Source organism: Ochotona curzoniae, unplaced genomic scaffold, assembly GCF_017591425.1.
Source record: "Ochotona curzoniae isolate NIBS_2020 unplaced genomic scaffold, NIBS_Ocur_1.0 contig_43, whole genome shotgun sequence".
Classification (NCBI taxonomy): Eukaryota; Metazoa; Chordata; class Mammalia; order Lagomorpha; family Ochotonidae; genus Ochotona; species Ochotona curzoniae.
This window is the reverse complement of record NW_024466218.1, coordinates 20,540,790-20,556,856: the sequence shown is the minus strand read 5'-3', so window position 1 is coordinate 20,556,856 and position 16,067 is coordinate 20,540,790. Positions and strand designations below refer to the sequence as shown.

Below are 16,067 nucleotides of genomic sequence, written 5' to 3'. Positions count from 1 at the left end.
TGTAAAGCTTTCCTAAGAATTCCATCAGTGGCAACACTAGGGGCTTGGGCTTGTCTGTAGAAAAAGAAGCCATGGACCCCTGTAAATTCCTATTGACAACAAGCTCATGCAGAAGGTGGTGCCTCCCGTGGAAGATGGGGGATGGCTCAGGGGCTTGGCCAGTAGGGCTGGGAGAATGTGGGGCCAGAACCTGCTTGCAAGCAGAGGGCAGAGACAGGAGCCTGGGCAGTTACAAGACTGAGCCCCAGGAATGAGACATCCACATCGGTCCAGTTGGATTTCAGAACTGCTATTGACCAGTGACTTTGTGGTGTAGCTCCTTTTCCACCTGTCCTCTAAGCCTAGACCACAACTGTATGTTGAGTGTGCACACAGGGGAGTGTAGCACAGGACGACAGGTCAGGAAGGGACTTCCCTCGAGGGGAACAGCCGCGTCTGCATGTGAGCCTGTCCTAGATGATAAGACTGTGGACTCTGAGCTGATGCAGCAATCACAGGAGACACTGGAAGGGGTGAGAGTACACAGGAGGGGTGTGATGTGGGGGGCCAGATGGTAGGCTGCAGTAGCCTCCAGGATGGTCTCTAATGATGCCCTCCCATCCTGGAATTCATGCCCTTGCATCATCCCCTCCCACATGGAGCCAGTGTACAGAATGTAGACGAGGTGGTGCTTCACTTCCAGGGTCAAGTTGTAGAGATGACTGTGGTCTCTGCCTGGTAATCTGCCTCTCGATCTGCTCTCGGATCAGAAGGCTAGTAGAAGTCAGATGCTGTGTCCTGAGCAGCCCTGTGCAGAGTCCCTGACCTGTGACCAACACAGTGCACACCTGCCAAGCACCTTGCGAGGGCCATGGAGGCAGACTCCAGCTGATGGCTCTCACGGGAGACCCTCGGCAGCAGCATCCAGCGACACTGCTCTGCATGTCTGACCCTCAAAACCTGAGAGCCTACAGATGCTTTGTGGCTTGAAGCTCTATGTTGTAGAAGCAATTTGTTACACAGCAGGTGTGCAATATAGACAGCTACTTTCAGCAAGATCTCACTGGTAATGGCATCCTGCAGTGTCTGGGGCAGACACACACACACACACACACACACACACACACACACACACACACATATGAATTCCACAAGCTCGGAGTCCTCATGTTGGTATGACCCTCACTTTTTTGATTTTCCTTCTGAGCATCATCTCATTTGGATCCAGAGCAGCAGGTGCATGGCCAAAGTCTTTTTATGGGTTAGAGGTGCAACACCAGAAGCTATACACACAGCCAAGATTCAATTCCAGTCCTGACAATTCAGTACACTCCCAAGTCCATCCAGATCCTCTGCTGGAACACAGGCCCAACAGTGGCCTTTGTTAGCTGACTTCTAGGCAACTGTGGGAGGAACAAAATTTCAGTGCTTGCCTCCAGTGCAGCAGCACAGGCTTTGAGCTAAAACTCCCTGCCTCTCCACTCCTCTACTTTCCTCCCCCACACAGGGAGCTTCAGCAAGGAAGTGAAGTCTAGGAAACTACTGAGGGTTCAAGGGATTTGATAATGCAAGTGACCTGTCAACTGCGACACCCCTCTTCTCAAGATGAGATGCAGGAGCAGTGAGTTTTGTTAGTTGAGGGGACAGACAAGCAGATGGAATTTTCCCTATTGCCTACAGGGTTGGGTGGCACAACTAAACACCACCAGGGCCTTGACCAAGAAAATTTGCCTACTTGAGGCTCCCCTGCTTCCTGGGCAGGGGAGGGGATGGGTAAAGAAGAGAAGTGGGGTGCAGAAGGACCTGGAACCAAGATGGGCAGACCTTGGAAAAGAGCTGGTCTGTGTGGGCCCTGCCTGGAGATGCCCTAATGACCATGTCCCTATCTACAACCCTCTGGTCTCTCAGAGCAAGGTCAGAACCCTGTTCTCGGCCTGTGCCCTGGCCCCTTGCCAAGCCTCTCGAGTCACAGCTGCAGCTCATGGTTCTCGAAGGTAGCTGTCTATCTGCTGAGGGTGACCGAGCCATGCCAGCTGCTCCCTGAGCCAGGAGGAGTGTGGAACACCTGCCCGTTGCAGCCTCCCAGGCCACCAGACAGAACATGCACACAGCCTTGCTACATGTTTTGTTCTCTCTGTAAAAACATTTCTCGTCTTTGTCCCAAGTCCATGCACATCTTTTCCTGAGTTCGATATCAGCTCTGACAAACAAAAAATCTGAAACTAGATCCTTTGTCTGTTGAAAGGATCTTTGTCACTCCTTGCAGCCAAAAGACGGAGCTGGAAGGCAACTCAAGGGCATGGTGTTGTGGAGGGAGGGTGTCCCTGTTGGTGACACTGGTTGGGGCGGCTGTTTTGTTCTGGGCTCTCATCTGTTCACCTGGAAGGTGACTCAGGACATGGGCATTGGCCCTCCCAGATATGAATGAATGAGCAGCACACGCTCTTGGGCTTTCTGCCCAACCCTGGCTTGTTCAGCTGCTGCACCTGCTCCAGGTGAGCCAGGGAGCATGAGTGCAGCAAGGATGCTCTCAGCCTGTGCCAGGTTTGACTCACCCAGCAGTTGTTGGGGAAGGTCAGGGAAGAGGATCCAGGGGATGGATCAAGGACTGACTGATGAAGGGCGGGGCTGAACCTGTAGAACAAGAGGGAACTGATGAGAACACAAGGCAGGTGAGGGGTCCTAGGCATAGTGGATGGTCAGCCCGGGGTCAGGAGCCAGTGGGGGCTACAGAGAAGAGTGAACAAGGATGGTGGGTGGTGGGGAGATGGGTACAGTTGAGCAGATGCAGCAGGTCCTGTCTTCAGGGAGCAGGAGTCTGTCTGGGAGGAGGCTCTGGGTAGCAGCTTGGAAGGCCTGGTTGGAAGGTTATCTGCTACTTAATGAACTCTTGCAAACCTTCTTTGCTGATAGTTGTGCCCCACTGCAAGGCGCCTACAGAGCTGCCACTGGTCACCCAGGTATCTGCATGTCTGTCTGAGTCTACTGGGAAAGGTGTGAAACACCTGCCCATGGCAGCCTCCTGAGCCACCAGACAGATCATGCACACAGCCCCGCCACATGTTTTGTTCTCTCTCTAAAAACATTTCTCATCTTTGTCCCAAATCCATACACACCTTTTCCTTTTTATTTATTAAAGATGTATTTGGCTGAAAGGCAGAATGATGGGGAGAAGATGGAGGAAATGGAGGAAGGAAGGAATGGACGGAGAAATGGAAGGAGGGAGGGAGTCAGGAAAGAAGGGAGGGAGGGAAGGAGGAAGAGGACAGAGAATCTTTCATCTGCTGAATCGCTTTCCAAATGACTGCCACAGCCAGGTCTGGGCCAAGGCAAAACCAAGACTTAGGAACTCCAGCTGAGTCTCCAATATGTGTGGTTGGGTTCAGGTATTCATCTATCATTTGCTGTCTTCCCAGGCACATAGCAGGGAGCTGGATCAGAAGTAGAGCAGCCAGGACTTGAACCAATGCTCTGATGTGGAATGCCAGTATCCCAAGTGGGGGCTTGGCTCCTCTGCTCCACAATGTCCTCTCCCAGCTTATCTTTGGAAGGGTGTTGAGATCCATGCAGGCATGCAGAGCTGGCAAATGGCATCAGAAGCTGCCTCAGGGATGACCACGCTCCTCTTAATGTCCCCCGCAGGTGCCATGTACAGGCATCAATAATCACTTCTGGCAACCAGGGGCCTGTCTTCTGAGTTATTTTGTTGGCTGATGTCTTGCCCAGGGAGGCCCCTGCATCATTATGGAAACTAGGCCAGCCCAAAATATTGCAAACCAGAGGGAGGTCCACCTTTGCTTCCCTCAAATGCAGAGGGCTACAGTGAACTTACTAGGAAGTTTCTGGATTCATGGTCAAGGCCAAGGCTGACCCAAACTTCTTTCTGGGTCTCCCATGCAGGTGCAGGGTCCCAAGGCTTTGGGCCATCCTCCACTGCTTTCCCAGGCCATAAGCAAGGGGCTAGAAGGGAAGTGGAGCAGCCGGGATTAGAACTGGCGTCCATATGGGATCCCAGCATGTTCAAGACAAGGACCTTAACCATTATGGTATCACGCCGGGCCCTTCAAAATAGTTCTAAAACTTGTGCCATCTCATCACTGCTGGGGAGCTGGCAGCTAGAACCCGCTGTACCCTCCCCCCTTGTCTTTTCCCAGGTTGGACCTCCACCTGTGCAGTGGATGGTCTACTACAGAGATGGTTCACATTCATGCATTAGCCAGACACAGGCAGCAGTCTACAGGTAGGGCTGGCCTTGCAGGTCAGAGTCAGTGGGCCTTCCTGCACACTGCCCTCCCAAGTAACTTAATCTACTGTCTTTAGGGGCAGTCAGGACAAGGGGAAAAAGGGTATGGGGCCAGAGGAGACAGGTGCTGTGACACAGTGGGTCAAGCTGCAGCTTAGGATGGCCACATCCCACTGCTCTATTTCCAATCTAGCTTCTTGCTATTGTCTGGCAAGCAGCAGATAATGGCCCAAGTGCTTGAATTCCTGTTAGCCATATGAAGGCCTAGATGGGGTTCTTGGCTCCTGTCTTTAACTTGGTCTGAGTCCAGCTGCTGCAGGCATTTGGGGGGGGGGGTCAGCCAGTGGACAAAGAATGGATAGATCAATCTCTTTCATTCTTTCAAATACATAAGTAAAATTTTTCTTAAAAATGAAGAATATGCTTGGCAAGGATCCTCTTTTCTTTTTTTTTTTTTTTACAGATTTTATTAAATTTTTATTTTGAATTTTATGATATAATTTCATAGAGACTGGGATTCATTTACCCCCAAACTCCTACCCCCCCAACAGATTTTCCCCGTGTTGCTACAATAGTATAGTTCTTTCATAAGGAGTCATAATTCCGTCAGTCTGTTATTTAAGTGCACCCTGACATTGCTGGTATAGACAATGCCAGACAGTCCAGCATCCCTTGTCTACACATGTCCAACAGTTTCACCGGGAGTCCTCTTTCTGCCACAATCCCCTGGCTGGTGAGAGAAAAGTTGATCTTGAAACCTAATAAGTCTGGTGTGGGGCCAGCTCTCCATCACCTGTGCTGTTCCCAGGAGCCATGACGTAGGATCGGGGCCCGAGGCCTGAGGCCTATTGGCTCTGGTGAGGGAGGAAGCGGTGGGGATAGCATGTGTGAGCCAGTCCTCAAATGTCTACCACTTCAGAAACAGAGAGACAAGCTGCTCAATAGGAGACATTGAACCCACAGAGGGGCTGCTTCTGGGATGTCTGTCCCTGACCCTAGCCCTGGCCCAGACCTGTGGAGAGGATATTTATCTGAGGCCAATTTCTTACTTGGCAGCTCTCCTCCATGCTGGCCACCAGGCTTCCTCTCTGGTCATCATGCTGGTCATCATCGCATCTCCCTTATTTGCTGCTAAGAGCACATGTGCTTGCGGTTGGTATAAATTCCAATGGCTAGGCAGGCAGATGATCCAGAATGCAAGAACACTCTGATTCCTAACAGTCCCTACCTGGTGGGTGGCACTGTCCCTGTGGGCTCTGCCACCATGAATATCAGGTCAATTCTTCACACCCCTAGGCTTCCTTCGGCATGTCTTTTGGCTGTCAGGGGCCATGGCCAGGCTAGTCCTTTCATGAGAGGACCCAGGGTCATGTTTTCTCACCAAGTGCAATGGCAGAGTGGTCCTGAGCCTGGAGAATGTACCAGGAGAGAGGACTGGGACACAGCATCACTCGCAGGTGGGTCATGGGCCAGCCTTCAGGGTCCTTTCCTGGCTGCTCATTCCACCCAGGAGCATAGTGAGGCAGGCGGCCATGTGATACAGACAATCGCCTGGCCATCACAACAGGTGCCAAGCTGGGGTCTGCTCCAGGACTGCTAGGGGCTTTGAGGGCATGTGCACCGGGACATCTGGCTGGAAGCAGCGAGCTGCTCTCCTTCCCTGCTTGGGGTGGGTGGGAGGGAGGAGGAGAAGGATCCTAAAAATAATTCCTGTCTGACTCATTTTGCTTCAAGAATCTGACAGGGCTGCCTGCCGGGCGGGGGTCTGCCTGGCCCATTTTCTTATCTATCTTTAGCAGGGACTTTAATGAGGGCAATTTCCTTCTGGGATAGAAAGACAAAGCGTGGGCAGCCTGGGCATGGATCTGTCTCGCAGTCCCCAGGCTTCTGACGACAGTGGCAACGACAGGCATTGCAGGGCTGGGCTGGCTGCAAGAGCCTTGGCTATGGTGGCATCACTGCCATGGTGGTGCAAACAAAGGGGTGGCCTGCCCGAGACCAAGCAGGCTAATAACCACAGGAGGAAGCCCCCGCTGCCCCCACCCCAACAAGCATCCTTTCACTGTAAGCATCTCTCCCTGCTGTTGCAGACAGCAGGTGTGGCCAACTCTTCTCTATCATGGTTAAGGTGCTATTTGAATAGCTGCAGCCAAAGCTAGCGAACACTGAGCTAGTGCTCCCAGGTGAGGTTCCTGCAAACCTCTGGCCCTCGTGCTGCTCTCTAGCAACCAACCAATGACCTCTTTGAAAGACTGCTTCATTTATTTCACCTGAGTCACATGGCCAGCAGCATCATAACTTAGGGACAAAGTTGATCTAACACACACAGATGCCTTGGAAGGCACGTCACAGCCTTCTGGGCTTTACAAATGGCAGATGGCACTTCAGTGCCCACACTGCAGGTCAGTCTAAACAGCAGATGCATCAACAAAAAGCCCATGTCTGTGAAAAGCAGATCCTCACACAGATGAACGAGAGTTGAAATGAGATGGTAGGTGCCACCCTGCTTGGCTTTCAGCTGGGATCCTACATGTTGGGAAACTCAAACTTTGCACTTATCTGCAATGTGTTGGCGAACAATGGCAAAACACAAAACAAACAAACAAACAAAAAACAATCAGCCCACATGTTGATTTTAGTGTTATCGATAAGTTTTAGTACTTGGCAAACATGCCAACACAAAGTTACAAGCCACGAGGATTGACTGTGCTTCCTAAAGGGCTAATATACTGATCTGTGCTGACACATTGAGGGACAGGGGTAGGCAGCAGTTCATTCCTACTCCATTCCTAGCAAGATCCAGGGCCCTCGGGCTGATGGGGTGAGCTGAGCTGCTCATGACCCAGAAGCAAAGAGCAGGAGAAAGTGGATTCTAGAATGGAATGAGAGAGGCAGGCATTGTGGTGCACACCGAGGGTTCAGTTACTGCTGCAGACTCGTATATCCCATATTGAACACCTGCGATTCAGTCCTGGCTAATGTGTTTCTGACCCAGTGTCTTGCTAATGTACATCCTTGGGTCTTTTCCACCCTCATGGGAGACCCAGATGGAGTTCCTGGCTTCTGGCTTTGGCCTGACATAGTCCTGGCTGTTGCAGGGCAGATGGGAGCATGAGCCAGTGGAGGAAAGATCTCCATCTGTCTCCTGCCTTTCCTACAGAATGAAAATAAATACATACAAATGAAAGATAAAAAGAACAAAGTGAGAGACCTCCCATGCCAGTGATGATCACCAGAACCTAGGATAGAGTTGTCAGAGTTGTTAAAGGATAGTTAAAATATTAACAGTAATTCTAAGGTGATAAATTTCTATTTACAGTCAGAGGGAAGCATTAGGTCATAGACAGTGGAGGGGGAGGGTGATGCAAAATCAAGGGGTGGTAAAAAAAAGCCGACTTGCTGAAGTCCAAGTTAGTCTTCTGCCATACAATAAGCATCAGAAAAGGCAGGTGCAGCTGGAGCATCTATAGGATGTACAGGTGTCAGGATAGGAGACCCCTCTACAAGAACATTAGTGACCCTTGGCCATGTCTGAGAGTCCTGCAGAACCAATGCAATAGTTCATTCTGGGTGTTAAGGTGACTAGGCAAGGGGAAGTCCAGGTACCTGGTCAAACATGACTCTCAAGTGTGCCTATGAGGGAGTTGTTGACTGGCGCTTGAATTAGTCGATCTCACCCACGTGGGTGGGCAACATCCAGTCTGCTGCAGGCCTGGAGAGAAGCATTAGGGAAAGGAGAATGTGCCCTCTTTTCTGGAGCTGGGCTATCCACCTCTTCCTGGATCTTGGCCTGTGGACTTGGACAGATTTGCATTGTGTTTGCTGGTCCTCCAGCTTGCAGCAGATGGCAGGCAGTGGGACTTCTTGGCTTTCAGTCTCATGAGCCAATTCCTCTCTTTCTCTCTGCCATTGTCTCCTTTTGGTTGCTTCTTTGCGGAACCCTGACTAATATAACACAAAGTGCTAAAGACTGCAGCTGAGTGTGTATATTTCAATTTTCAAAACTTGGGCAAAGCAGGGGTGAGCGTTTAGCCTAGTGGTTCTAATGGCTGTTGTGTTGTCTGTATCACACGGCGGAATGCCTGGGTTCAAGTCCCAGCTCTGCTTTCTGATTCATTTCCTGGGAATACACATCCTGGGAGGCAGGTGACAGCTGAAGATCTTGGGACCTAGATTGAGCTCCCACATCTTGACTTTGGGTCTAGCTAGAGACCATGATGGGTGCAGAATGAATCAGTGGATGGAAGTGTATGTTCCTTCTACATAAATCAACAAGTAAATAGTAGAGTTTATGACTTCTATGGAAGTCGTTGTTTTAAAAAAATGGGAAGATGTAAACATTATCTCTCCTAGAGAGATTTCCTAATAGGCTGGAAAGAGAAAGGTAGACACTAGTAGCTTGCACAGGTTCATGCAGACCAAGTCATGGCCAGAAGAGATCCATACTTTTCTTGAAAAGATTATTATCCTGGTACATTCAAGGAACCCTCCACACATCAAGATTATTGCAGGATTTCAGATGGCCTTGCCATGTCACTCTACCCTGGGAGCTGCCCTATTTACTGGGGGAGGGGAGACTTTTAAAAGGTACGATCCACACACCACAAATTCACCCCTTTGGAGTGTGTGGGTGTTTCTGAGTAATTTTTAGCCTATTCATGATATTGCATATTCATCATCACTAATTCCAGATGTCCTGCTTGTTCTTGATTAGTGACTTACATGATGTGACAGAGAGCTTGCAAAACCAAATCTGATTTGGGTATGTGTTGGCAGAGGAAGAGAGAGAGGAACAAAGTTCTTAATTGGTTCTGTAATCAGGACATCAAGCCATTGTCCACGGTATAGAACAGAGGCAGCAAGAGCTGCAGGAGGCTGTGTCTGCTCAGCAGTGCAGCATCCAGCATTTGGTCCAACTCCAGCCCAGGGGGCAGCTCGCTCTCCCACTTCCCATCCAGCAGAGCCATCCCACATCAGCTGGAGTGGCCAAGGGATTCTTTCCTTCTTTCTTTCAATCAGCTTTGCACAGGAGTGAATTAACTGTCCTGAGACCCCCACTTAATGAAACAAATTAATTTGGGGGGTTGCTCTCCTGGCTCCCTGGCTGCATGGGTACCATGTGATGGGTTGCTAATGTTTCCATTAGCCTCCTGACATAGACTGTTAAGAGGCTGGGATTTGGAGCCTGCACAGCCTTTTGAGATTTCTAACAGCCTGGGCTGGGCATTGGCAGCAGCCAGTAGGCTCCAGCTTTCCCTTCTGTTTAGTTCAGTTGAGGGCTATGGCCTCTGTGAGCTCCACCTGGCCCTGTTCTCCAGGGATCTGGGGCGGGGGAGAGGGACCTCCTGCACCTGCTGCATTTGTGCTCCTGTCATTCTGATGCTCTCCTTTCCCCGACTACCCCCAACATTCTCCTGTGTCTCAGGAACAGTTCCACCTCTACTTTCTCCAGAAAGCATTCCTGAGTCCCCCTGCCTATGGATCTTTGCTTTGAACCTTGTGGTATGAACATGAAGGTGCTAGACAGGTGTCATGTTCTGGTTGGTTCTAGAGTGGGAGGGATGCTGGGCAAGCTTCAGACCTGGAATGCAGGGACCGCCTCTTGCAAACTGGCATTCATAGTCCATAGCACTACCAGCCAACCCCAGCTTCAGGGGAAAACACAGTGGCACCGTGGCGCTCACTGTCACATACTTTCCCCCCGACAGCCCTTCCTCTCCACCCCTGCAACAGGGATTCATCTCAAGGACACATCTTCAAAGAGTATCCTGTCTTGAATCTGTACCTCAAAATCTCTTTTCCAAGGGGGCAGAGAGATGATGGTGTTCACTCTGGCCTCTCTGTTGGCTCATCTCTTATAGGGGCCAGGTTGGAGTCAGGAGAGCTGAGCCGTGAAAGGTAAACAGAGGTTGTGAGCCGTGGCCTCAGCTCGCCAGGCTTCTGTTCCCTCAGCCTGCACGCAGCAGGGAGGGGCGTTAAGTGACAGAGGGCTTTGTGGGGCAGAGTGACCAAGCTCACACCCCCTTCCCAAGCAGTAAGTCTCTGTGCTTTTCCAGGTGGGAGTGGGTGGGGGTGGGGCTCAAGAAAAATTCATGTGGGATTTACATCATGCATGTATGTAATTTCTCCTCAAGTTGACAAGCGGCATCTATTAGTTCCCAAAAATCAACAGATGGTGATCAGTTGTGCCAGTCTGGAGGACATCCTTAAGGAGAACATCCTTGAATTGTCCATGTGCTGAACTCACTTCTCATCTTAGAGTCCCCCGAGGCCACTCATGGAACACATGGGCAGCACCCTCTGATGGCTGCCAGCAAGGGACAATGTCTTCAAAAAGTTGATCCGGGAGAAGGATCTAATGCCTTATCCCTGCACTGAGCACACAGCCAGGCTCTTGGGATGGTGGGTCACAGGTCCAACCCTTGCCCATGGACAATTCCTCTCCATATTCATAATACCCTTCTGGGGCACTTGGAACCAGCCCCTGGCCTGCAGAGTGGGCTGGCTTGGAACCATCCCTTGTAGAGATGCTTTATGGAGTCTACCCACTTACGTATTCCAGTGAGTGGACCCGTTTTACAGAAGAGGAAGTAGAGCTTTCAAGAAACAGAGCAATTTGGCAAGATCCCAGAGTAAGGGAGTTGAGGAGACACAGGCAGCTTCTAATTCCAGGACATGAGCCTTAACTGCTACGTGGTTCAGCTCCCTCTTGGCCCCAGACTTCAACAGAGAACAAAAGCAGTAAGGATGTAAAAACTCCCCAGAGGAGCCAGCTGGGGCTGAGATAGGATGTGAGTCTATGTGAAGTCCAAGACTTGGAGGTCTGTTTGACAATGTTTGTGCCAGTCTGTTGGGGGTGGGTGGGTAGGGAGTCACATGCTCCAGATTCAGCCATGTGTCCATGCTACCAGGAACATGCAGCAAATGGCCACCACCTCCTGTTACTCTGCAGGAAAACAAATCCATGGGCACCTGCAGGCATTCCAAGGGCAGCCACAGAGACACCAGGGGTTCCAGACTCAGCAGGCTGTTTCCTCCACATGCCACAAGGTGAGGGCAGAGGCACGGCACAGGTGCTGGCTGTGTCCCCAGGCCATCAAACCTGAGACTGGTCACCTTTCCCCCTCTGCCAGCTGCTGTGCCCAGGAGACCTGAGCCCCTTGGTGTGCTCAAAATCTTAGGAGGGTTAGCTTGCCATACAAGAGAGTTCATGATCAAGGTCAAAGATAAGGATGTGATACTGAACAGCAAGGTATTCCCCTCTGTGGCCAGCTGAGGCAGAGACTGAGCTGGTGGTACCTGGCAGCTTCCTTTTGCATATCCGAGTCTTGCAGGTTTCCTAAGAATGGCTGAAGAGTTCCCTGTTTTAGGGGTTCTTAAATGTGCAACAGCTCTAAGCTATGAGTGACTGGCAGATCACACCGCAGTACGCAATGGGACTGCAGGGTACAGCACCCGGTCGGCACACCCAGCTTTCCCAGTATCTTTCTGAGCCCAACAGCCAGGACCTGCAACCTTGAGTAATGCCTTTGATGCAGCTGAAAACTGCCTTCATGCTGGGGCTGCCTTCCTGTGGTTCGGGGGCCCTGGGAAGGCGGAGGCAGCTGCCCCGCAGGCCCGCCCATCAATCTTTTCACGCACCTCACCGTGTGGCTGTTCTCTTCCTGTAGGGCTCCTCTCCCTGGCCCCAGCACCGGAGCCCTCCTCACAGGACATATTTCCGTCCCTTAATCATCTTTATGACCTGGTTTGGACATCAGCCCGGTGCACATCCTCCAAAGTGTGCTGAGCAAATGCAGGCACCAGTTCCCGCGAGCGGGCTCAACGGAAGGTCGCCTTCCCAGGCCTCCCAGGGCAGGCGGGCGGGAGGGCGGGCTCCTCTTCCTATATTCCTGGGTCACGCTGCTGCTTTCCGGAGGCCGGCCACTGTCCAGGGGACTCCTGCAGAGCAGGGCCACCTGGCCCAGGGCAGATATGTGCGCTGACCTGGATGCTGGTCCTGGAGCTTGGAGAGGCGGTCAGTGGGTGACTTTTCATTTGGAGTCTTTGCTGCCGTTAGGGATAACAGGGGCAGGGGAGGAGGGACAGAGTCTGTGTTCTCCTTCCCCACCGTCTCCAGGACTCCCATTCTTCTAGTTTGTCATGCTACACGCACAGTATAATGACCCTTTTTTGGTCCTAGGCAGAAACAGGACTCTAGTCTCACTCTCCCAGCTCCTCTTTCCTTTCCAGGACCTGGGAATTCTGCTTTCTAAGCCAGGGGTGCCTTTCCCCAGCCGGCTGGACATGTATCGCTCGCTGTGTGTATTCTCAGACCCATTGAAGCCATCAGTAGATGATAAGGCACCCAGGGTTCCCTGTCCCCCAACGACCTGCAAGTTGTGGCCACCATCTAAAATTTGTCCAGAGTCAGCAGGTAGCATGAGGACCCAGAGACACCTGTCAAGGAGCCCCAGCTTTTGGTCTCAAGCAGAGGGCTGTACAGCCTGAAGAGCAGGCATGCCTGTTTCTGGGCCAACTCAATGGCTGACTCTAGATTCTGACAACCTGCTATGTTCACTAAAGGTAAAACCACACACCAGCGCCTTAATCTAAGAATAAATTCCCTATAGGGGAATACCTCATTTTAATTTCTCAGACAAAAGCCTTCTTTCTTTTTTTTTTCTTTTGGTTAGTCCATTCTTTTTTAGCATTTCCATCCAGAAATAATGTATGCAATGTTCAAGCAAAAATAGATGCTATCCCTACCCCCACCCCCACCTCTTTGGCACAAATCGCTGCATGTGACCAACACTGCTCCACACCTGGAATTTTTCACTGAAGATATAGCATGAAGATATTTCCAGATAAAATCTTTCAGAAAAGAAATGCACACACTCCCAGGATGGCCAGGTTCAGATGTTTGCTCCTACCCAAGGTCACCTCTTTGCACCTGTCCTGGTCCCTTGCAGCCACTCTGGACACTGACCCCAGGGACAGCCTGGGTTCTACCCAGGTTTAAGGGGGTTCCCTGTGGACAGCAGCACATGCCACTGCTTATATGTATGTCGCCTGTCACAGCACAGTTGGTGCAAGCCAGGGCCAATTCCCAGTGACCAAGAAGGAGGACAGGAAGACCCCCAAGGACTTGTGAGCGTCAGGAAGCCACATTTCAGAACATGCAGTCTGGCAGTCTTACTCATGGGAGTGGCTATTGCTGTGCTGAGGAAAGAGCATTTCTCCTTCCACACCTGCAAAGGCTATGCATTGACAACCCCACAAAGAAGGGGTGGAGATGGTCAGTCTGCAGCTGGACTCCTGGAAGGATCCAGTCCCTGAGTTGACAAGGGAGGCAGAGTCATTGCCCAATGTCCAAGAAGAAATCCTCACCCACTGACCAAGGCCACCAACCTCATCCCATGGATATCAGCTGGCGACTAAGAAAAGCAGAAGGCAGTCAGAAGTGATGGAGCTGCAGCCTCCGACGTTACAGCAGAAACCCCACACTCATGCTGCATTTCTCCTACCTCCGATCGTTCCTCCGCCTCCGGAACAGCTTCTTGGTATGCGCAATCTCCACTTCATGGGGCATTGGGTGGTAGCCCTGTGTTGGAGGGAGGAAGAAATGGGATCATGTGTGACATCTCAAAGCCAGCAGGGAATGCTGGGATTGTGCTACTACAACATCTAGAACAGAAGGTTGGAAAGTCTATAACCACCCATCTACCAGAGACTGGAGAAAGGAAAACACCAGTGTCAAGTTTCCTACCATGAGGTGATGCTGCAATTATAGTCTTTGCTTTTTTTTAGATTTTTTAATTTGAAAGGCAGAGTGATAGAGAGGAGAGAGAGAAAGAGGAAGAGAGAGAGAGAGCTCTTCTATTTGCTGATTCATTCTCCAAATGCTTGTAATAGCCAGACTAAAGTCAGGAGCCAGAACTTTATTCAAGTCTCCCATGTTGGTGGCTGGGACATAAGCATTTAAGCCATCATCTGCTGCCTTCCCAGGCACATTAACAGGAAGCTGAATCAGAAGCAGAGAAGCTGGGCCTAGAATCCGCATTCTGAAAGTGATGTGGGCATCCCAAGTGGTGGCTTAGCCCACTGCACAATGCCAGCTCCTGGAATCACAGCCATGAAAACCAATGGGGACAAGGAAGACCTTAGCACTCATTATACTCAAGCCTCCCAATGACAGCTAGGGAGGCTCAGGTCTGCAGGGGTGAGTGAGCTGGGTCAAGGCCTGGTAGAGATGGAGACAGACACAGGGCTGTGAGCAGGCACTGCAGAAGGGACAAGCTGCTTCGTGGATTTCCAGTCATTCAGCAGATGGGAATGCTAAAGCCTTCTTTCCTGGGCCGTGGGGAGGACCAGAGAGAGAATGTTTGCTATTTCTGAGCCTCCTATAAGGAAATGTGCCCCTGATTTCATTCTAGCTTCTCCAAATCCTCTTTGCTTATACCACCTGGAGAGTAAGAAAAACATGCAAAAACATGCAAGCAGCTAAATGCCTTTTTAAGTTTAAGAAGAAGGGCATTTGGCACTTAAGCCATCACTTGGATGCCTGAATACCATTGGCTCCTCCACATCTGATCCAGCTTCCTGCTAATGCACATCCTGGCAGGCAACAGGTAATGGCTTAAGTAGTTGATTCTCTGCCACCCATATATGGGAGACCTGGATTGAGTTCCTGGTTCCTGACTTTGGCCTGGCCAAGCCCTAGTTGTGGTAGGTATTTAGGGAATGAACCAACAGATGGACGGGATCTCTGTACAGTGAAAAATACATGAACGATTTATAAAAAAAATTTAAAGGAGGGGCTGGACAAAGTTTCATGGATGGGCTGTTGTATATTGTCCTCATGGCAACCATCATTTACACCTGCCTGCCATGGCTGGAGAGGCACCCTGCACCGAGAATATGGGGCCAACCCCTGCAAGTGTCAGGCCTGGCCAGAAGGATCTGCAGGAGTTGGGTTGACAACCCACATCTCTTCTAGGCCCCAGTGTGTTCTTTTGTGGATGTGGCATGGAACCCTGCTTTTTCCTTGATGAACTGCCTAGGGTGGAGAGGATGAGAAGGCGGGTAACCTAAATCCAGGAGTTTTTAGGGAGGAGTGATCTGGCTCGGGTCTAGGATACTGGGGTATGTACCATGACTCAATTCCATGGCACCCACGAGTCTTGGACACACACAGGATAAGAGAGGAGGCAGGAGCAGTCTGCTGGAGACTGAGCAGTCAGAGTCCATTTGGCTCGAACTGCTACTTTGTAGGCAGGGAGATGGAGGCCCAGGATGTCAGTGAAGGACAGGTGCAGCCCTGAGCTCCCATGAAGGGATGTGGGGATTGGAGCAGAGTGTGGGGAAACTTCCTGCAGCCTCTGGAGTGGGGTCCCCACCCTGGCCAAGAGGAAGAGTCGGGGACTCTGGTAGCCCTGGCCAATACTGGGGAGCCTCTCAGAGGAGTGTGAGGAGGACAGCAAGCCTGGGAGGACAGAGGGACCCTGGAGCTCTGTCCATCAGGGTTACTGCCTTGGAGTTCTGGGAGGAAGCTGAGCACTTCACAATAACATCTCAGTCACATCACTCCCTCCTACCTCCAACAGTCTGGCCAGAAAAGCATGAATGGATTCCGGCTCCACCAGCCACAATGGGCCTCCAGGGCGTTAGGATGTGCTTTGTTTAATGATTTTCTCAAAGGATACCATTTTTTTTTTTTTAATACAAAATACAAACAAGGAAAACACCCAGTCTTCACCTCTGGCTTCCCCTCTCCCACCCTGAACAAGATCCTTCTCTCCCTTCTTTCCTCCCTCCCTCCCTCCAGGCCCCTCCAGGTCACTTCTGGAATGCGTTGGGTGTGCCC

General features: G+C 51.0%; 1 protein-coding gene across 1 annotated transcript in view; it reads right to left on the bottom strand.

The window, feature by feature from the left end:
* CTIF (cap binding complex dependent translation initiation factor) overlaps positions 1-16,067 on the bottom strand; it is a 233,404-nt gene that overhangs the window by 105,735 nt on the left and 111,602 nt on the right. Inside the window, exon 7 of the mRNA XM_040984982.1 lies at positions 13,729-13,805. Coding sequence (XP_040840916.1) covers positions 13,729-13,805 — 77 coding nt within the window. The remainder of the gene's footprint in view (positions 1-13,728; positions 13,806-16,067) is intronic.